General features: G+C 60.3%; 1 protein-coding gene across 1 annotated transcript; it reads left to right on the forward strand.

Moving 5' to 3' along the window:
- Positions 1 to 7264: 7264 nt before the first annotated feature.
- Positions 7265 to 19683, forward strand: LOC129207334 (ras-related and estrogen-regulated growth inhibitor-like). Its single transcript, XM_054828102.1, has 4 exons — positions 7265 to 7427; positions 15182 to 15238; positions 16733 to 16806; positions 17469 to 19683. The coding sequence occupies exons 1-4, from the start codon at positions 7331 to 7333 to the stop codon at positions 17952 to 17954; spliced, it is 714 nt and encodes a 237-aa protein (XP_054684077.1). The 5' UTR covers positions 7265 to 7330; the 3' UTR covers positions 17955 to 19683.
- The last annotated feature ends 1995 nt before the right edge of the window (positions 19684 to 21678 follow it).

The following is a 21678-nucleotide window of genomic DNA, read 5'->3' on the forward strand; positions in this document are numbered from 1 at the left end:
AGATCCCAGCAGCGGCCGTGAGTCGCACCGTGCTGCGGGCTGGTGCGAAGGCTCCTGCAGTGACAGAGCGTTCCCGGTCCCCGGCGGAAGCGGCGCTGCCAGCTGAAGCAGTTTTACTGGAAACCTCATGTTCCTCCGTGTTTCTCAAGGCACGTGGGTGCTGGGGCTAAGCAGCAGCTTGCACCCTTGGCTCCACGGGCATGGGGGGTGGGTTCTGTCCTTCCTGGCTGTGGAGAAACACTCGAAAAGAATGAGAGAGGCTTCAAGGCTCGGAAACGTGCAAGGAAGAGCCCGGTGTTGATTCAAAAGGAAAAGCAAATGTCTGAAGTTGATCTGTAAAACTGGTACCCCCAAAAAAGTCCTTGGCAATGTTATCCAAGGGAGATACTGCATGAAATTAGGGTGGCTTCACAGCATTTTTGCGGGAGAAAAATGCAGGAAGGGAAAATTCAACCAGTATCAGGAAGTCCTGAGGTTTGTTTTGAAAATTTTATAATATGAAATTAGAGCAAAGGATTCGGGTTTTATTGAAATGATGCATTCGGACTGAGTCAAAAGGGGATTATTTTTGACATTTTCTTCAAGGGAATTTAAAGAAAAAGCTTTTTGCCGTTCCAAGGGGAAGCAGAAATCCCCAGCTCTTCTCCAGAGTGAAGTCCCAAGGCTCCGTTTGGCTTCGCATGTTGGGGGGTGGCCATTCGTGATCCTCTTTCTGGCTGGTAAATGTGGCTTGCCGCGCTTACGTAGTGTAAGAGCAGAAATTTCTCAACAAAGCAGGCTTTTTTTCTTCTTTTTCCTTCCCCCCCCTCCCAGCACTGATTCATAGTGGAAATTTATCTGTTGGGACAAAACATCTTGTTGGACAGCACGTCAGCTCGGGGTGGAATTCGAGAGATGCTTTGCCCAGAGCCTCTGCAGATCAGGCATCCACGTGGGTTAGACGAGAACCAGGCCTGAGCTCCTGCCCTCCAGCCCCTAAAGCAAAGCCGCGGCGTGTCCCCCCCCCCCGATCTCCCCTCGGTGCTCTTTGTGTAAATAAGGATCCGCTGCCCGGAGGAGGCTGGAGAGCCGGAGCGGAGGGCACCCTCTGCTCTGAGTCAGACCCGAATTCCAGCGCCTGCTCCCTGCCCGCTGCCCACAAAGCCGCTGGCTGTTCTGCTTTCTCTCTCGTGCTTTCGAAGAATGTCGGTGGGACTGCGCTCCGCTCCCCGGCAGAAGGACAACAGCCTTTGCCACGCTGACGTTTTTCCACAATAAGGAAGCGTTGTTTGCTCGCCAGCCGGGCTGCCGAGGGGTTTGCTCGGAAGAGCGGTCGGGAGGTGCCGTCGCTTCTCTGCCAGCCCGGCTGTGAGCGTGGCTGCGGGATTCCCGGCTCTGCTGCTCTCATCCCGGATGGACCCTGCGGTCCCCCGGGGCCGCCCCTCGCTGCCCCTTTCTGTTACCTCTCTGGAGGGTGTTCGGCCGAGCCCTAACCAAGCGTGCAAGCGGTACGCGCTGTTGCACAAGAGATCGATGACTGCTGGCCTGGCTGAATGTCAGCCCAGCCATGACCCCCTCCTTCGCCCTTTTAAGAGCGATGGACCGTGGCACCTTCGTTCGTTTGTGGCTGTGGTTTTTTCCCTCCCCCTCAGAGACAGATGCTTTCAGGAGTCGGTTTGGAGCGAGGTTTCAATGCTTTAAAAGGCTAATGCCGTTCTTCTGAACCCTCCGACGGGACGCAATGGTCACGGCTGCTCGGGTGCAAAGTCTGCAGCTTCGAGGTGCTCGGATTTGGGTTTTGCATCCCGGTAACAATAAGATCATCGTCGTGATCGAGGGGGAAACGGCCCGTGGCAGTCATCCTACAGGACAGCTTTCTGCGGCGTCTCTCCAGAGCTCTGTCTGGACGAGTTTTAAATTACCCCCGTGATGGGGTTCCTCTTCCTTCCCTTAGCAAGTTGTTCTGTGTTCTAAAATAAGCTTCACAAGCAAAGCCATTTCTCGCAGCGTGAAGGCTTCCCGTTGTGAGCATCCATTATTTGTGCAGCCTAACGAAGCGCGATAGACGTGGTAAGCGCCGGCGGCCATCCTTCCCGGCGGCCGGCTCCTGCGGAAAGACCAAAGCGCACGGAACCCTCTCTTTGGGACCCGAGGGCCAGCAAAGGGATTTAGCAGCTGGGTTACAATATTTGGGTCTGCTTAACGTTCACGTGCTCCGCCGTGTCGCGGGCGGCAGGCGTTTATCCTGTTCAAGTGACAAGGCGGCTTGAAAAGTTCTTAGGACGTGTCGTTCGGGCTGCCGGGGTGGAAGGGAAATGCTGCGAACGTGCCCCTTTGGTGTTTTGGTTTTTTTTTTTTTTCCCCCTGTCAGCTTTGCAAAGGCATCTTTGAACTCTTACGTGGAGCTGGATTTATTTTCTCAGCGTGATCTGGCCACGTTTTGGCTGCGCGTCGAAATCCGCTTTAGCGGTTAGAAATCAGCAACAGACTGAATGTAACACCAGGAAACCGCCTTGGTTTGATTCCCCTTGCGCTGGAGGCTTTCTTGTCTCTTGTGACCAAAGAAATAGCCCCTTCGTTAAGACGAGAAAGGGAACGCTTCACCACCGGGTCCAGGCTGGTGCAAAGCCCGTACGGAGACGTCGGAGCGTGGCCAGCAAGCCTGGGCACGAGCGAGCGCTGGGGCTCGGTGCCTTTCATCTGTTTTCTCACTCCCTATTTATAGAACACGGGAGAACGATTGGGACCCACGGCCACGTCTCTGCCTGGCCACTAACGCAGCGTTTGCGCGGCCGGAGCAAAGTCAGGGGTTGATTTTGGTAGGAACGGAGCGGGTCTGCAAAGCTGCTGAGAAAGGAGAGGGCCCTGAAGCCTGAGAGCACTCCTTAATTGCACGCTGGCTTTGCTATGGCAACCAAAAATATGTTTATTGACAGGGCGGCGTGGCTTCAGTTATATTCTTGGAGAGCGTTCCCTGACGGCCCTGTCCGACATTAACTCTCAAGAAGCGTGCTGGTAGCGAAGCTTGCTGCGTACGGTGTTGTCTCAGTAGGAGCAATGTTTGTACGGTCATTAACGATGACAATTAGATGTGATACGTGAGTGGGAAACGTGGCGTTCGAGCCCTGCGAGCGGGTGCTTTGGAATACCTTGGTCGGTTTTGAAAACAGGGTGCGGGCTCCAAAGTCGGCTTGAAATTGCGTTGGTTTCTGCATAGACCTTCTGGCATTCTGCATCTTCAGATCATCTACTGGAGAGAAAAGGGACCGGCTTTTGTTTTATCTTCCTTTCCTACACAAAACCCAAACATATCACTTCTCTGTCTTTCAGAAGCAGCAAAGTTCAGTGTGTTGGGGAGGTCCCAAAATAGCCGATGAGCCGGCGGGGATGTAGTTTGGACCACGGTCCGGGACTCCCCCGATCCAAGGCTACAGCCTGAGCTGATTTGGTTCTTTGCTTTAGGACAACTTTTTATTTCTGCTGGATTTTTGTTTGCAGGGACATGATTCATGGGTGCCTTTGGCCTCTTTCCCGGTGCAGACTCCACACCTTTAAAAAAAACTGCGAGTATGGAATAGCCTGACCACAAATATTTCAACAGAAAACAATATCTACTCCACCTACTCTCATCTGGCTCCGCCACAGATGCTTTGTTACGCTGGAGGTGGCTTATTCAGCGATTGCAGATGATGAAGTCGTGTTTCCATCGCGTCCAGCTGAAAGGTCCCCAGCAAGCGTGGGACCGCGTAGGTGCCGAACGCGCGTGTGGGAAGACCCATGTGGCTTCCCACCGTGCCGAGGAGAGCTGTGCCTGAGGCGAGCAGGAGTTTCTCTGGGTAGTCCCCAGATGTGCGGTCAGGGATAGAAACCCACCAGCTCTGGGGCCCAAGCCAACCTTTTCCTGAAGAAGTCAAGGATGTCTTTTTCTGCGTTGTCTCTGAAGCAGTTGGTGTCGTATCGGAGGGTCACAGCAGTCTGATCCAGCCTGGTCATGGGAGAAGGCTTTGAAGGGTCTAGAGCTGTTTTCTCTCCAAGCGGTGTTTTTGGCTCCTCACCTCAGCAGGAGGGTCTGCAGCAGTCCGTGGTCATCTCGGCATCCCCAAGGCCAGCGCTTCACCGGCTGGAGGTGAGCGTGACGCTGTGAATTGCGGCACCCTTAGGTTTGGTGACTTAAAGATGAAAAAGAAACAAATTTGCACAAGTTCTGGTCTAGGTCAGTCTACTGCTATCCCTGGTTTTGACGTGAAACAACGCAGCGCTTTGGAGGGAGAGAAGGAAGTTGGATGCAAGCTGGCCAGAGATGTTTCTCCTTCAAAGCTCTGCCAGGGGCTATCTAAGCATATCCTCACTCGACGCTTGGCTGGATTTAAACACGTACCACCAGAAAGGGTTTTGGATGGACTCTGCTGAATGCTTGTACTCTGTCCTGACAGCTAAAGACGTGTAGGAGATCACCTTAATGGAAACACCTCCTCTCCCACGCCTCCTCCGTGGGCTCCGCTGCAAGAACAGCACTCTGTTACTGAAACACTTCTACGTCGCAGAGCTGGTTTGGTGGGAGCTGCCCCTGGATGTGTGGGCACGTCCTTGTGTTCTCCAGCAAGAGCCTTTGGAGGTTTATAGAAGGGGGTCAGCGTGAGGGTCAAAGGACAGAAGACCGGTTGTTGCCCAGGGCTCTGTTTCTTGAGGTTGATGGACTTCACATGCGGTCACCCCAGAGCTGAAAGATGCCTTCTCCATGCTGAGAGCATCTACTGTGAATCTCCTGTGTGGTTTCCTCTGTGCAGCGTAAGGCTGAGCCTTCCCTCCCTTCAGCCCGCTTCCGTGAAGCCTCGTTGGGCTGTATCGCGTCTTTGAAACGCGTCGCTGTGCCCCGGCTGAGCGAAGCAACCAGAGAGAGCACCTGGACGGGCAAAGGAGGACGCTCGCTCGCTAACTGCTCAGAGACCAGGCTAAAAGGCCCCTTAAAAGAGTCCCAAAGTCCAACCTGGGATCTCATCGCTTGTTAGACATCGTAGCAGGGCCACGTGGATTTTTCCTTCAGGGTGGATCTTCTGTCTTTTTCCTTGGCGCCGGAAGAAAAAGGCAAACTGGCATCGTTTTCTCTGCCGTTGCCGAGAGGCCTCTCAGCGGAGCAAGGGGCAAGGCTGGGGGCTCGGGGCTTTGGGATGTTCTGAACACGTGCAACTAGAAACAACCGCGCACTGAGGCACGTGCATCCCTCTCCCTCCCGACAGAGATGCGCGTGGGAACGGACGGGCTGCCGTGGCGAGGGTTCAGGTTTGCAGAGCAACAGGGGAGGGGAAGAGTTTTCCCGAGGCGATACTGGAAATCTGCGGCAGGGCTGGCACACGAAGGCAGCTACGCTGATGCCGTGCTTCGCTTCTAAGTCCTTCCTTCTTGTACCCTTGTTCCCGCACCCCTGCTAATCCGCGCCCTTTTCATGCCATCGGAATTAAGGCGGGTAGAGATGGGTGGGTCGGAGCTGCTCGGCTTCCAGCATGGCACAGCGAGGCTGCTGTGCTAACGGCTCTGCCAAGAGGTGAGGGACTCTGCGCACGAGGAATCTGAACAGCCCTGCGAGCAGTGGAAATAGTTATTCTGGATCCCTCCAGCCAGGAACCTGCCGGCCAGTTCCAGCCCTCCAAAGCGCAAGGGTTGATTTTTTCCATGCAACGGGGCCGTTTTTTGTCACAAAACTTGCAGGAAAGGAATTTTCTTTGCGGCTTCTCCCTCACTGTCAGATTTGGCTGAAATCGGGCAATGTATTCAAAAATGGTATTGACAAGGGACAGGCACGACAGAGGACTTGATTGCAGACATCTCATTTCCTTAGGAAATTGGGCTAAAAATAGGAAAGGAACATAGCGGAGGCTTCTTTTTCTTGACACCCCCCCCCTTCCCCAGCTGGGAATCTGCTTTTGTCCTGAAATCTGAGGTTTACTGCTCTTGCTGTTGTCTTCTGGGCTCCAGATGTAGTCAAGCCGTGAACGTGTCTCTCATCAGCTCCGGGGAAGCGGTGCAGGAACACGGTTGTGGTGGGCGGCTGATGCACAGACAGACACACACGGGGAAGCGCACTCCAGCTTGTGAGGGCAAGATGAATTTCTGGGTGAGGGCTGCTTGGAGCCCTCTGGGCTCCCCCAGGACTGTCCCTGTTTCGCTCTCTCCAGCCAGAGCCTTGCCCTGGCCGCATTAACTCTCCCGTTGGCATCTCCCGTTGGCGGCAGCAATGCTTTAGATAACGCTTCTCCCCGTTCGAGGTGAGATGCCCGCTTAGGCGCTGGTTGTGTGCTAATGTCTTCTGCGGGCATCAGCGATGTTTACTTTCGACACATGATACGGTCTATAAATATCGGGCGGGTTTCATGTTACCTTGAGCACCGTCCAAGGCGGCGCGGATGGTCTGTGCTCCGCTGCAAGCAAAGTCACCCGAGATGGTCAGGCAAAGAGATCCCCAGAGAAGTGACTGCAGCCTTCGGGAAAGATTCCGGATCCCTAGTGCAGGCGTTTGGCTGCTCCGCACCCTTGGTCAGGTCTCTTCTGCTGCAGTCTGCAGCGCTGGTGTCATCCGTGCCGCACGGGCAAGCTGCGTCCTGGAGTTTGCTGAAGATGGCCGAGGCGTTGCAGGTCTTTTCCCTTCTTCCCAGCACTCTGTGCCCCCACAACGCACACCCGTGCCCGCTCCGGCTGCTGCTCTGAGCGGTTGCGTGTTTCCCGTGCCCACGCTTGTATATACACGGGTACGTCACCCCTTGCTCTCGGGTACGCCCTTACACTGTTATTTAACAGCCTCGCAATGCTGCCGCACCAAAGCGCATGCAAAGTTTGGTTCCAGGCCTGATGTGAAGTCTTAGCTCTTTGAGACCGATGGGGGCTTAGGTGCTGATTTGTGTGGAGCCAGGATTCGCTCCTCGCCTTGCTTGGGGTGCTGCCACCCGAGCTGGGTCTGCCCGGCCGCCTTTGGGGGGTCCGGACCGCCCCTGAGAGGTGGGGCGGGGGGCAAGGCGGGGGGCTAAGCCAACTCATCCTCTCTTTATTAACTTGTCTCTGTGAACTTGTCCTGTGCGCAGAAGTGGTCGAGAGCTGCTTGCGAGCGGGGAAACTGAGGCACGATGCCCGAAGCGCCCGGGGCTCCGGGACCGGGCGGGGGGCACCGCTGCTGCCCGGCCCCGCTGGCCCGGGAGCGGGGGGGGGGAGGAGGAGGAGGAGGAGGAGGAGGAGGAGGGGGTGGGCATCAGCTGGGGACCGCCTGCCCCAGCCCGGGGGCTGAGCCCGGCCCGGCCCTCGGGGCGGAGCCGGCGGAGCGGGGAGCGCGGATCTCGGCGGAGCCCCGGCCCCGAGCCCCGGCATGAGCTTCCCGCGGCCCCTGCGCCGCTCCGTGAGCCTCAGCCCGGCCCGAACCCTGCGCCTCGTCGTGCTGGGGCAGGGCGCCGTGGGCAAGACAGGTAGGACGGGGCTCCCCGGCATCCCCCCCCCCGCATCCCTCCCCGCGCCCCCGGCTCTCCTTCCCGGGAAGAGGGGTCGAGCCCCCGGGGTGCAGGCGGGGGCTGTTGCAGGAAGCCGGGATGGGGAATGAGTTTCTCGGGGGGCTGCGGCGTTGCCCAGGCGGACCCCGAGCCCCTCCTGTCTGCGGGCACCGAGTTCCCCCCCCTCGAGTCTGGGCAGCGGGGGCTTCGCAGCCGGGGGCTCGTCCCACGGGGGTTCCTGGGCCAGAATGGTCCCTGGCCGCGCAGCGAGCCCGGGGCAGCGGGTCGGGGTGGCACCTTGCTGACCCTGGGAGCTTTCCGGACCGAAAGCCGAGCTCAGGTTTGTGCTTCACCGGGCGCTCGGAGTTTGCTGCTTGCCTTTAGCAAAGGGAGCGGGGTTTGCAGAGCCTCGCGTTACGGTGCTGCCGTTTGGTTTTCCTTTAGGAAAACTCCCTTGCCACGCACTTTGCTCGGTGCTCTGCGGCTGCCGGGGTGGGGATTTGGGATGCTGAGCGGAGCACCTGAGCTCTCTCCTTCACCCCACTCCTGCCCAGGGATCACGATCCTTCCACCCCTTCCCGCTCCTCTATCCTGGGCTGCAAGCACCCGTAGGCAGAGGCGGCCTCCGCTCCGTTTCTGCGTGGCATCCAGCGTGCCAGGAGCGGGGTCCAGAGGTGCCGGTCGCCGGCAAGGAAAGGTGCGTGTCCGCATGGGTCTGCGTTGTTTTTATTGCAGCAGGGCAAGGGAGCAGCGATCCGGGCAGAGCCTGGGGGAGCCAGCGCAACGTCCCGCTGGCTTGCCGCTCCGGAAGAGACATAACCTTTACGTACGCCGCTGCGGCGGTGGCACCTCCGCCTGGCTCGCGGCCAGCGGCTTCGGCTGTTGGTGCCGTTGAAGTTGCGTTTCCATATACAGTCACCGGTGAGCCTCTGGCCTCGCTGGCCGGCGAGTTCCTCTCGCCCAGCGTTAGTGAAAAATCGTGATTTCCCTGGATAAATTAAAGGAGGCAACTCCCCGATCTCAGTGAGCGGCCCAGCACCAGGGAGCGGGAGCACGGGAACGGGGCTCAGCTCCGGGTGTACCCAGAGCACCGGGGGGGGCCATGCGTGGTGTTTGGCCTCAAAGTCCCTGCAAGCAGATGGAGCCGCGAGTGCTGGTTGTACAAAGCGTACGAAGCACTTTGGCTCGTCCCCCACCCTGGCCTGAACATACGTGCTTCCCCCGCCGGCGTTAATCCCACCCGGCGCGGAGCGGGTGCCTGGGAGCTTTGGGCCCCTCCTGCAGCGAGCGAGAGGCCATCGTGCCCCCTCCGTAGGGTCGGATCAAGCCGAGGGTGTTTAAAGGTTCCTCCAGCCGGGTTCGGTCCTGGCACCCCCCTCGGTGGCTGCCGCGGCACGGCTGGGTATCGTGCGGGGTCTGCAGCTGCGTGGGTGCCTGCAGCCCTCGCGGCCCTTCGGCAGGGCTTTCATGCCGATCTCCTGAGCTGTGACAGAGAAGCAGGACATGAAATCAGGGCAGAGGGAGGTAATCGATACCTGGCTCGTGCAGAGGAGAGCGGGAGCGTGCCAGGAACCGGGAGCAGCCCCCGGGAACGGCACGCGATCCCCCGCGGGCTGGCAGCCACCCTGACGCAGAGTTCTCCCTGTTGCTGTCCCCTCGGGTGCTGCTCTGCATGTCCGTTCCTGCCCAAGGACAGCGTGTCATCTTCACGGGGTGCTGTGCCCGAGCTGCCGGGTCCTGCTGCCTGCGAGCCCCTGCGCCAGACGGAGCTGAGGAAACCTTTAGGTGCTTTCCCCTCCCGGCAGGGCGGTTACCACCCTGCGCGATGCACCGGGAGCGTCTGGCCTGAGGGACCCGCACATGACGTGCGAGGAGGGAGTGAAAAGCGTCGGCATCGTCGCTCGAGATGCCGGGGAGGACGGGCTGCGGGAGGCGGCGGGGTGCTGGTCCCCGAGGCAGGGGAGAGACCGTGCTGCCCGAGCTGGCCAGGAGAGGAAGGGGTGTGATGTGGGGGGACCCCCTGTTTCGGGGAGGGGAAGCAGGAGAGGGTGAAGGTGAGTTTCAGCCCAGCCCTGAGCCGCCAAGCTCCCGGCCCTGGTGGGATGGGAGGACCGCGAGCGGACCCCGCGGCGCAGCATCGCACGGGCGAGCTGTTGGCACCCGCCCCTTTGGGAAGCAGAAGCCAGGCTGGGAGAGCCGAGGGGGCCGAGGTGTGTGAACAATCCAAAGGGCAACGCCAGTCCAGGCAGCTGCAAAAGGGGGAAAAACCCCCCAAACCCCTCAATTCTCAGCAAAAGGGTCGGATTCTTTGGAGCAGTTTGGAAATCTTCAAGGTCTGGAGATCCGAGGTCCCAGACCCTCTGGGCGGGGACGGGTGTGGGTGCAGCCCCGTGGCTGAACCCCGTCGGTAGTTTAAAGATTTGGCCTGGGCTGCGTAAATCACCTGCGGGAGGCTGTAAATCCAGCCCGGCCAGAGCCTGCGTTATCTGCTGCCTTCTGCTGTTGATGCTAGCCAGTGTAAACTTTGCCATACTTCAGAGAAAAGCTCTGCTTACAAAACACGAACGGAAGATGAATTGATGCTGTGAGCCGTTACGCTCGCAAGAGGGATGTGTTATGCAGCAGCATAAACAGAGCAGCACGTGGGCGCGCAGGGCTCGGCGCGGTCCTGGAGGTAACCGGCCGGTCCCCGCGCCAGCGGGGTAATCGCGCGTCGAACCATCCCGTAGTCGTTCCTAGAGACCAGACTGAATATCAAATTAACCCGTTCAGCCCGGGGCTCTCCGAGGGGAGCCCTTTCTGAGGTTACTTATGTTCGAGATGGGAAAAACCAAACTTCCTTATAAGGCTGCGTGGATGTGCTGACGCCTCTCCGCCTGCATCCGCTTCTTCCCATTGGCAGCTTCGCTTGTGCTCTTGCGCTCCGGCCAATTTTTAATCAATTTAATTGGCTCCTCTTCTCATCCAACACCATGCGCTCCGGCTTTGGGTGGCTGCCTAACATATGACACAGAATCAGGTGCTTTCTAGAAATCGAGCCTGACTTGTCTCACTCTCCCTCTGATAATTTGGTCGCCTCTTTGAAGATGCTGATACGTGCCTCCTGCGGGATCCTCGGTTATCTCCGCAGAGCGGTTTTGATAAATTACGTGCTCGTTCCATCAAATCCCTTCTCTCTTGGGCAGGGTTTGAAACTCAGAGGCGGCTTGGAAGATGAGAGGGTGGTGAATGCCCCAAGCAGGAGCCGGGCAGGGGTGGGAGGGCAGGAGAAGCCGTTTGGGGCAGAGATGCTGGGGCTGAAGAAGCAGAAAGCCCGACTCGGGTGGGAGTGGACAGATCCTGACCGGTGCGGCGTGGGCGTGCAGGAGCACGACGTGAGGAACGTTTGCCAATGGCAAAAGGACAAACCGCCCCCAAATTTGCATGGGGAGAGCAAGGTCGGTGCAGGTGTGCATCGGTCCTGCTTGGTGTTAGCTTTTCACCAAGATCTTGTGGCTTTGAGGCGGTGTCCTACCGGGTCCTGGGTTTGGTGAGGTTTATTCTCCCCTTGCGCTCCTGCTCTGTTTCCTTCCTCCTGCTGCGCTGACGCCTGGTGCGCAGCTTCTCCGTCCTGTCCCTCTTGGGCTCCGCGCTCCTGCCTTGCTCTCGCTGGGATTTTTTTTTTCCCCGTTCCCACTCATTTCCCACCGATTTCACTCTCTGCTCCCGTTGCCTTTCCACGCCAGCTCTCAGCCTCTCCGCCGCCTTTCACTCCCGTCCCCGCGCGGCCGCTCTGTACCCGTTACCATCATTAACGCCTCGAAGGGCTTAAGCCTGGCTTCTGTTAGCCGTGCTCCTGTGCCCCCCTCCGCCTCGGCTTTCCCTGTCTATGCCAGAAAAATCACACCCAGGCGTCGGCGGCGCATTTTCGAAGCAGCTGGGTCGGAAAGGTGTTTACGTAAAGGCCGCGTGGAGGGTTTGGCTTTGAACCGGCGTGTGTGCGGCATCAGGCGCGCGGGTCGGGTCCTGAGCACCCTGCCAGTCTGGAAGGATGGTTGAATCAGCTCAGACCCAGAGTACCAAGCGTGAAGATGAGCTGCGCTGCCTCGCTCCTTCCAGAGGCAAAGAGCAAGACGGTTCTGAAACAGCGTCGGAGAGGGCGTTTGCGCTGCTGCCGACTTCTCTCCCTGAAACGCGGCTCCGTAGGGAAGGTCCGCGGGCGAGAGGAAAGCTCGCTCGCTCTGCAAGGGTGCAGAGCTGCTCTCGGAGATGCCGGTGCTTCCCAAGTCCACCCTGTTGCACCCGAAAGGGAATTCCGTGCGGGAAGATAGCCCGAAAGGGGGGGATGGAGGTGGAGGCGAGTAGAAAAATAAGCCTCTGGGCTCGGCCAGGGGGTCCCTCGCCAGCAGAAGGGGTCTCAGGAGCTGCAGTCGGTCCCCTGCGGTGATCTCCTTTCAGGACCGGTCACTCCTCCCGCTGGGCGAAGGACCCTCCAGCGCTGGGGAGTTTCACCGGGGCAGCACCGGCTCCTGCGCCGCCTCCTTGGATGTTTTCTGAGCAGAGGAGAGGTAACGGTTGAACCTCCCGTTGCGTCTGCTCGGTTGCTTTTTCAGCTGCGCGACCCAGAGCCGGGTTCCCGTAGCGCTGCCGTTGCGGGGCTGCTCCTGAATTACCCCCCCGGCACCCGGAGCTGCGGAGTTTCTCCTCGGTGAGAGCCGAGCTGCAAGCGGCAGCTGTGGCGTCCAGCCACATCCCCACCCGGCCCCTCCGCGCGGCCGCCGGTCTCTGCCAGATCACCCCCCCGCCCCGGGTGATTATCCCGTCCTGGACGAGACGGCCCGTGTCAGCGAGCCGCTGCGGGCTCTGCCCGTCGTGCCGTCGCTCTGCGCATGGCCGAGCAGCACCTCCGCTCTGCCGCTGTGCCTCCCGCCCTGCCGCTCGCTCCCTGCAGCCCGGGCTCCGAGCCAGCGGGGTCCCTTGCCGGGCAAAGGATGCTCTTGGCGTGAGCCCCTGGCGTGGCCTTGCAGGCGAGTTCTCCGCTGCCGCTAAGTTGATGGCGGCCGAGCATCACCCGCTCCTCCCCGCCTCTCCGGTATCTCCCCTTCAGCTGGAGCATTGTGGCCTCCTCACAGCTCTCCCGGAGCGTTTTTATGGGGTGCTTGAGGCTGCAGGTGTGAGACGTCAAGTAAAACGTGTGTCACCTTTGCTTCAAAGCACAAACACGTCTCCGGCCAGCGCCGTGTTCCTGCATCTGCCCTTGGGATGCTGCTGGCCTCGCCGTGCTCTTCCTGGAGTGAAGCCGGCTTGGTGGCATCTCACCGATGGCTTGGTGGCATCTCACAAACGGCTTGGTGGCATCTCACCTGCTTCTGCCCATTTCCACAAGCGCCATTCTCCTCTTGCCACCTCCCTGTGCCATCCGGGGTGCCAGCGTGGGGACCATGACGGTCCTGCCGTGGGGTTCTGCAGTGCCGGGGGGGTTTCCTGTGTGCCGGGGAGGTTTCCCCGTGCGCGTGCCGGCGCTGGAGCAGGAGGCTGCTGAAAGCCAGCGCCTGTTGGGGCAGGGACAGATGCGTTTCTGTGGCCCCTTGGCCGCGCCGGGGACAGCTAGCAAAGCTCGATGCTGTGATAGCAGCAGTGACAGGGATGCTCTGGCTGCCTCCCCGCCCTGTTCAGACCAGCAGGATTTTCGGCACCTCCAAATTGCTTCGTTAACTTCGAAAGCCTTTGCTTTTTCCCCGTTTCTCGTTCCTGGCCGTTGGCCAGCTGAGCCTCAGCCCTGTCTGCGGTCCCCATCGCTGGAAACGCCCCTCTAGAGACCTCGCACGATGGCAAAGCTTGCGCTGCCCCTTACGGAAAAATATAATGAGTGTCTTTTGATTTATTTTTGGTTTGTTTTGCAGTCCCCAGAGAGCTTGCCCACCTCGACCAAACCCTTGCTCTGGAGCCCAGGTCTGTCTCCTCCAGCCTGGCTGGCTGGAGAGAGATGATGAGTGGCAGTGCTTTTCCCCAGCGAGGAGAAAGCCCTTGCCGTGTTTGCTGGAGCTATCGGGCGAGCCTCCAGCACCAGCAGACCTCCACCCAGCCTGGCATTAGAGCGTAATTTGGGCTTCGCATCTCCCGGTCTCTGGTGCAGGGAGATGTGGTAATTGGATAAGAGGGGTTTAATTGCCCGCGCTGCGGCTGTTCCTGCCTTTCCTTGCCCTCGCAAGGAGGAAAAATTGGGCCAAATGATTCGATCTCCGTGCTGATGCTGTGCCAGCAGACGGCAGGGGCAGTGGTGTTTTCGCGGCAGGGGGGGTTGCTTCGTCCCCCCGCGTGCCGGGGAGCTGCCGGGGAGCAGGACTCCTTCCGAGGGTGCGACAGGCAGCGGTGCCCACGGGTGCCCAGCTGCCCCGGGCTGGGGGTGTGAGCTCCAGGCACGGGGCGGGGGGGGATGCGTCCCCCCTGGGGTGGGCTGCTTTGCTCCTTGGGGCACACGCTCAGCTCTGTCCCCCCCCCCCCCAGCTCCTAACGCTGCCGGGCGCCGTTCCAGGGCTGGGTTTGCCGCAAGACGCGGCTGGCGTAAGGAGGACGTCCCGCTTTGCCGTGCCCTGCGTTCCTCCCTTTGCCTTTTGATGAGCGTCACGAGGTGTGGTGCCACGGGCCTGCCGTTCTGCGCACCGGGCGCCTGGGCCGGGTTCAACACGCAGCGCTGCAACTCACGGGACCCATCCGGGCGGTCGCGCCGGCAGCGCCGGTGACGGAGAGGGAGAGCCTGGCTTGGCACCCGCTTGCCCCCGTGTTGGGTTCACCGCTGGAAAGCGGTTGGGTGGAGGCCACCGAGGGGATCGCTCGCCCGGCATAAAACTTAAAGCACGTGCATAAATCTTTGCAGGACCGAGGCCGGAAAATGCAGTTTAGCGACCCTGACCGCGCGGGAAAGCGAATTCCGTGTGCGAGGAGCCGCCTTTCGCCCGCATGTCTGGGTGCGTCCCCGGGGCGCCGCTGCTCTGCCGCTGCCGTCTGCCGAGCCCCTGGCAAGGCGAGAGGTTGGGTCGGCCGGCCTGGCGGTGGCTTCCATTGCCGCCGGTGTGACGGGCGCTTTGGGCAGAGGTGCCTGGCGCGTCGCCCCGGGAGCGGGGCAGAGACCTCTCCCTCTGCCTGGGGCATCCCATCACGCGGTGGGTTTCGGGCCTCGACGGAAACGTTTGCAAAGAATGTGCAAAACCCATCCGGCCTTTTCCCGGAGCCGCGAGGGGGTTGTTTGGAAAAGCCCAATGTCTGCGAGCTCCGGACGCGTGCTAGGCTGCGTAGGAGAGGCGAGGCGTGAGCTGTCAGCCCGGCTGGGCTCCCACGCGTCCCGACGCGCTTGTCCCACGTTGTACACGGGGTAACGCGTGGCGGAGGACAGCCTGTGCCGTCACCCGAGGGCTTTGCGGGGAGAGAAGTGGGCTGGTAACGGTCTTGGTCCGAGGCGCCCGCCTGGGCACCCGTGGTCCTGCTTCACCCTCACCTTCTGCCGCCAAGAGCCGGCGAGTTGCTGCTTCACCGCAGGGCAACCCTCGCCAGCGCGCGGCGGTGACCCAGCCTGCCTGCGCCCCTTGGAAGACGCTTTGCCCAACCCTCCGATTTGCAGCGTCGCTGCTGGGATGTCTTCTCCTGGTGCCCACGTGGGGCAGGTCTTCGCTCCATCCCTCCTGCCTCAACCAGCCCGCGTTGCTCTGCAGTTTGATCTGACGGCCGTAACTGGGTTTGTTGTGGTTTCTTTGCAGCAATGACAGTAAGATTCATCACCAGGAGATTCATTGGAGACTACGACCCGACCCTAGGTAGGTGAAGTCCTTTTTCTTGCTGCTGTCGCTGCTGCCGCTGGCTCAGCCCGGAGGCTCCGCTCACCCAGCACCGCTCCCGGCAGAGCCGATCTGCTCCCAGCTCACCGGATTCCTTCCTCTTCCTCCTCGACCAGACTGGCGGCGGCCGGAGCCACCAGCCATCGTGGCACCTCCCTGGCTCTTGCATCCCTTTTTCCTTTTCTGTGTTTTCTTAAGGCACAATCTGCTGGGGCGAGACTCGGGCACCGCAGGAGGAGGCACGGCGTGCTTAGGGATCCTCCAGCAATTGGCAGGGAGGTGGCTTTTAAGGGGAAGGAGGTATCGAAGCCGCTGGAGCTGTGGCTAGTCTTTCCTGTTTTCTAGGGGTTTTTTTTTTTTGCATTTGGGTTTGAGGTTTTTTTTCGGCACTGAAATCACATCCCTGCCGAAGGATCGCAGAAATGACCGGTCCCTGGCTGCGTGTCCTTCTGCCCAACCCCTGCTGTCACCCGCCGGGCTGGGGAATTTGGGAAGTGTCTGTGTTGCTCTAACCCAGCTGGTTCACGGGGGGACCCGAGGGAAAGGCTTGGTTTGAAAAACAACCCCGCCGTTGCCCGTCCTTTGCATCCCTGCTCCTCGCCTGTTACGGTGAGCGACGCTTTTTCCCCACAAAGTGAAATTTGTTTTTCCTCTCCGTCTGCCGCTTCTTCCTCCTGGTGGGCTGGTTCCGTGTGACGTTACAAAATATAGAGACCGTACGGTGAGCGTACCTGGTGCTTCCCCGTGTCGCAGGAGGGGGAAGGTGCCTGTTTATCCCGCGGACGGCCAAGCCGAGCGGGTTTCTGCCCCGTTGCGCGGTGGCACACGAGCCCCGGTGTGACCGAGGTGCTCCGTCCCGCCGAGCACGCTGTGCACGGAGCAGTTGCTGAGCGGAGTGCTGGCTGGTTTTATTGCCTGACGACATTAGTGAAGCTCGAAGCGGTTTTTGTGCTGGAAGAGCTGCCCAGATGCACGCCTCGCAGCCGCTCTCACTGCTCGCTTAGGCAGGAGCTGCTCTCCCGCTGCTTCCGAGCAGGAGCTCAGCGCCGGCTGGGCGAAGGGCTGGCTTAGGAGCGTGAGCAGGGTCTCAAAACAAAACCCGGCTTTTCCTACCCTCCTGCTGAGCCCCTCTGCCTTTGCAGAAGCATCGCTCCATCGCCCCTTTTTTGCTCCAACGCTTCGCTCACCCTTTTATTTCCAGCGAGGCGAAAGCCGGGTGCTGGCTGGGGGTCTCCGCTGCCCGTCGGAGACGCTGGGCTCGGTGCCACGGGCGCAGGGCTGCCCTTCCCGGGCGTGGGGACACAGGCTGAGGACCAGCTCAAGATGCGGACTCGAAGCGGAGGCCGCGTGGGCTGTAGGTTGCAGTGGGTGAAAATCGACTTCTCCAGCTCGGCTCGCGTCGAGGCCGCCCGGGTTGTCCTTTGCTACCCGGGGGCTTCTCTCACACGCGCTTTTCTGTCTGTCCTCCTCCAGAAATGATTTACAGACACATGGCTGTCATCGACGGGGAGGTGGTGCACTTCGAGATCCTCGATACAGCGGGACAGGTGAGCTCGCGCCGTCTCGTAGCTGGTTGGCCCTGGAAAATACCATGGGGAAGTGCGACCCACCTACGAAGGCAATCCCCGCTCTTCCGCCAGCTTTCATCTGTTGTATCCGAAATATTGATCAAGATGTGTCCATCTCAGAAAAAGGATGTTTCGGAGAGTTTATGCCTCTCTAACATCAATTTCAGCGTGGCTTCAGCTCGCCATTTCCCCGTACCCTTACCGGTGCGCAGCGCGGCTCTGCTCCCCGCATCGGCGGAGCATCCTGAGGGCAGGGAGGCAGCTCGAGGGAGCGGGAGGTGCTGGGAAGGATGCACCAAGCACCGGGACTGCTGGCCATGGAGAGCCCTGTGCCGGCTTCCCTTCCAGCAGCAGCCCTGCCTTTGCGTACCCGCTTTAGCGGCACTAACCCTGCCCTGATCCGCATCAGGATGGGGCTGATTGCTGTCTCCATCCGTCACGTTGCCCGACCCATCAAATTCCTGCCCTGGGCTGGCTGCGTTGCTTTGCACGTCACCGCTGCGTGCAAGCCCAGGGCCAAAACCCTTCAGGGCGATGGTGACGGGCCCCCCCGGGAGGTTTTCTCGGTTGCAACCAGCGGTGCTGGTACTTAGGAGATGTTGGGGCTTCTGGTGTTAATGGGAGCTTGTCTGGCCCGGCAGGAGGAGGACTCCCTGCAGATCGAGGAGAAGATCAAATGGGGCGACGGCTTCGCTGTGGTCTACTCGGTGACGGACAGGTGCAGCTTTGATGAGGTCATGCGGCTGTGTTTCCTCATCAACCACATCCACTCGAGCCCCAAGCGGAGCAGCGGGAGCGAGCAGCCCCCCGTGGTCATCGTGGGCAACAAGAAGGACTTGCAGTTCGACAGGATGGTGTCCACGGAGGACGGCGAAAACCTCTCCAAAGCCTTGAAGCTTCCTTTCTACGAGATCTCCACCCGGGACAGCTACGAAGACACCGTGGTGGTGTTCAACACCCTCTACCAGGAGCTCATGAGACAGGGGCACTTCTCCCCGGGCTCCTTCAAGAGGAGGACAGTGTCGAAGCTGATGGAGAAGATCCCCAAGATGCAAGCCAGCTCCACCTTGAACTCAGCAGGCAGGAGCCTCAGCTTTAACTCCTTCCGGGACTACATCCCCGAGTGAGCGTCTCCGGTGCGGAGGCGAGAGCGACAGCCAAGCTGGGACGGAGGGACAGGTTACCCCGCGGCGAGGGAGCCCGCTGCTTCAGCCCCAGGGTTGGGGGGCAGCTGGGGGGGCTGTGCTGGCTCCCGGCAGGGGAAGGTTAAGAGGTGGGGAGGGTGGGATTGGGCTCCGACAGCCTTTTACAGCCCGTAGGTTTTTACAAACAGGCTTTGCGTCGGCAGGGAAGATGTTTCTTCGTCTGCCTTGCCTCTTTGCTTCCTCTTCCTCCTCCTGCGTGGCTGAAGTCAGTAGTGAAGGCGGTTCGTGGTGACTTCGGTGGTGTTGGGCCAACCCTTGCGGGCTCAGAGGCGTTTTGGTGGGGATCAGATCCAGCACAGACACGTCTGGCTCCTGCGCTGTCGCCAGCCGTCCCTGTCCTGGGGAAAACAGCCGTCGCTTCTGCCTCTCGGTGTTGCTGGTGGGTGAAATCCCCCGGCTGCTCAAAACCTTTCCAGCCTGGCCGGCTGCTCTGCCGTGGTGGTCGCTGCCCACAGCCATCCCTGGGCACCCCTGGACCCACCTGCCGTGTGGGTCTGGGGGGGCTGCATCCCCCCCCGCCTTTGCCGTGGCCCTCCCTGAAGAGCCCGGCCAGCCGGTGTGCCCATCCGCAGCCGCCAGCGGCCGGCCATCGGGGCCCGGGGCTGCGCTTCCAGCCCGGTTTTCCCCTGGGGCTGCGGGGGGGGCAGACCCCCTCATCCTGCTGCAGAGGGGCAGACCCCCTCGTCCCCCACCTGCAGGGGGGCAGACCCCCTCGTCCCGCTGCGGAGGGGCAGACCCCCTTGTCCCCCCCCGCGGAGAAGCTGTGAGGTCCCAGCTCTGCCCGAGCCCTTCGCCCTCCCTGGCTGCTCGTGGGCTGGCACCAAGGGCACGTTTAAAACCAAACCAGAGATCTGTGTACTGGGGGGGGGGAAGCCTGTTAATCCCTGGCTTTTCTAAAAACCATTTTTTAACATTTCAGGCTCCTTGGCGCGCTCTCCTTTAATAACAGCGTAGATAAACCCCCGGGCGCAGGGCAGCGAAGGCGGCAGAAGTTGCTGCTCCATCTCAGGCTGGAGGCACCACGCGCTCGGTGCTTCGCCGGGGCTTCTGCCTTCGCTGAGTCTGCGCCCGGTTTTATGTCTCCATCTCGCTCGGGGCAGCTCGTCCCCAAGGGGAGGCAACTCAGACAGACTGCGCTTCTGGTGCACGCTGAAACCTTAGGCTACCGTCACGCTTCTCCATCCTAGAGGAATCGTTTCCTGGGGCAGCTGCTCCGTTAATGCCTTTGCCCTGCGACTCAGCTGAGCGCAGCGAGAGCGAAGCCAAGGGGGGCGATTTGAAGAACGGAAGCACCGGAGCCGATAGTGGGAGGCACAAATGATGCTCCCTGCAGGAACCCCCTTGTCTCCTTATTCATTGCCCCGTCCCCACAGGGAAAACCGCCGTGGCCCGAGAATTTGTCTTTTCGCGCAGAGATGGGGCGGCAAAGGCAGGGAAAGGAGCAGGGCTTGCGGCTGAGCGGCATCTTCTCCCTGCGGCATCGTTTCTCTCCCTCCCGCCTGGCGCAGAGCGCTGCGTTGCCGTTCGAGGTGAATGCGCTGGAAGACCCGCAGTGTAACACCCCTGTGTGTCCCCCCCCCCGCCCCGTAGCGACCTGTCGCGTTGTCTGCCGCTGCGTTCTGTGACAATAAAAGCCAAGTTAGCAACTGCCTGCGATGCTCTCGTGCCTGCGAGCGCGGGGACAGGGTGGTTTCAGCACGCTGTTTCCCGTTCGGGGAGACGCTAGCAAAGGGGTGCACGGTGGGGAATACAGCCTTTAAATTCGGGCCGGGCATCGCCTTTACCTCCCGGCCCAGCCCCACGTGCCTTCCTGGCTCCCTCCAGCTCTCAGCAATGGGGGAGCGCAGGCGGAGATGCGTGCCCTGGGGGGGACATATCCAGCGGGGCTTCCTCCGGAGCATCACAGCCTGGGGAAAGCGCTGAGCCCACCTCCCCTCCCTGCTACGAAACCCGCACGGACGCCCCTTCCCCTCCGACGGCTCCCGGAGATGTTTCCTGGGGCTGCTTGTGTCTAAGCCAAGGGCTTGCTCTCCATCGTTTCGTTAAATCCCACCCTTGTTCATGTACCCGCATCCATCCCAGGGGGCGAAAACGAACCCTGCCGAGGGGCTGGGCCAAGAGAGCAATTTGGGACTGCTCCTTTCCAGCGTCCTAATTAAAATCCTGAATGCCAGCGGTGGGAAATGCTGCCAGGGCCGCTGGTTTGCTCGCGGCTCTGCGTACGGCGAGACCAAAGCTGGGGGCTTTAAAGCCCTGGGGAGCTGGCTAAGGGGAAGCGAGGGCTGGGGTTTTTTTTTGTTTGTTTTAATTTTAGGGTTTTTTATGGCATTCCCAAGCAAGCTGAATGCTGCGAGCTGGGCTTGGGGTTTTGTGGTCTGGCAGCCGGAGCGGGTGCTTGCAGCCTGGCCGCTCGGGGCTGGCTGGAAAAGAGCCGCTTTCAGGAGGCGCTGAGCCGGCTGTCGCGCACCGGGGACGCGGGTCAGCCGAGAGCCAGCCCGACCGCGAGCCCGCCGGGACGGGGAGAGAAGAGCCCGGTAGCTACGAGGACGCAGCCTTCAGCCTCGCTCGCCGACCCCAAACCCGGTAGCTCAGGGCTGCATTAACAGTCCAGCTCACGGGGGATCAAAAATCATAGGGGTGCTGAACGCAGGCTCGAGCCTTTCCCTGTGCCACACAAGTTTGGGGGGAATTTGAGCCCATCACTGAAGTCCCTGACGTCCCCAGGGCTCGTCCAGGGGATTGCATTTCCTTGCTGGCTCGAGCTGCAGGTCGGTGCAGCGCCGGGCACGGCAGAAACCCCCGTTGCTCAGCACCAATTATTCCAAATGATGAATGGGAGCGGAGCAGCTTGCGAGCAGAGAGCACGGCCAGCCGCCGGGAACAGCATCCTTCAGCGCTCCTGGTCTCTGGGAACAGCGGAGCGCTCGGCACGGCGGGGATCGCTGTCCTGAATTAACCCCAGCGCTTTTTTTTTTTTTTTTTTTTTTTTTTTTGACAGCGCGAGGAATTCAGAAAGGTTTGCAGCCAAAAGCTCCGTGTGGTCTCTGCCCGGCTTTCAGCCCGCAGCCCCCTTGCTGAGGCCAGGAGGCAGCTTGGCCTTGCTCGCCTGCTATAATTAGCAAGAAACCTCATTAGTATCAGGCTCAGCTGCTTTCAGAGGGGCCAGGGGGAGCTCGTCAGGGCTGCTAATTGGTAATTACTGAAAGCCTTTAGTGGTTCTCCTGGGGGAGTTTCCCCTCTCAGGTATAAAGTCTTGAGGGTGCCACATCCATCCTGGGTGGGAAAAGGTTTGGGGGGAGGGGGGCATTCCCAAAAATCCCCAATCCCTATGGCGGGGGCTCTGCATGGCTCAGGCGAGGAGGGAGGAGGAGGAGGTTGTTGAGGTCGAGGTCTCTGCCTTCCTCCGAGCAGAGCCTGCAGCTTCAGAGGCTCGGGGAGCTGGGTTGGACGCGGGTCCCTGGGGAGGAGCAGCCCAGACCTGCGTTTTGCAGCCCCGTGGAGGTGCTTGGTTCCGGGGGGATGCAAGGTCTGCAGCCTCCTCCGTGCTGAGAAGGGTAATGCCATTAAACTAACATTCAAGGGGATTTTTGGGGTGGTAGGTGGGAGTGTGTGGTGGGAGGGCTGGGGTTTGGTGTGCCTTGGAGAC

The sequence above is a fragment of the Grus americana genome, chromosome 5 (genome assembly GCF_028858705.1).
Source record: "Grus americana isolate bGruAme1 chromosome 5, bGruAme1.mat, whole genome shotgun sequence".
Taxonomy (NCBI): Eukaryota; Metazoa; Chordata; class Aves; order Gruiformes; family Gruidae; genus Grus; species Grus americana.

Excerpts from the sequence above, each read along its gene's own strand:
- LOC129207334 (XM_054828102.1), top strand. The coding sequence starts at position 7,331 with ATGAGCTTCCCGCGGCCCCTGCGCCGCTCCGTGAGCCTCAGCCCGGCC. Across the intron at positions 7,428-15,181 it reads GGGCGCCGTGGGCAAGACAG|CAATGACAGTAAGATTCATC; the intron begins GTAGGACGGGGC and ends GTTTCTTTGCAG. Across the intron at positions 16,807-17,468 it reads TCCTCGATACAGCGGGACAG|GAGGAGGACTCCCTGCAGAT; the intron begins GTGAGCTCGCGC and ends CTGGCCCGGCAG.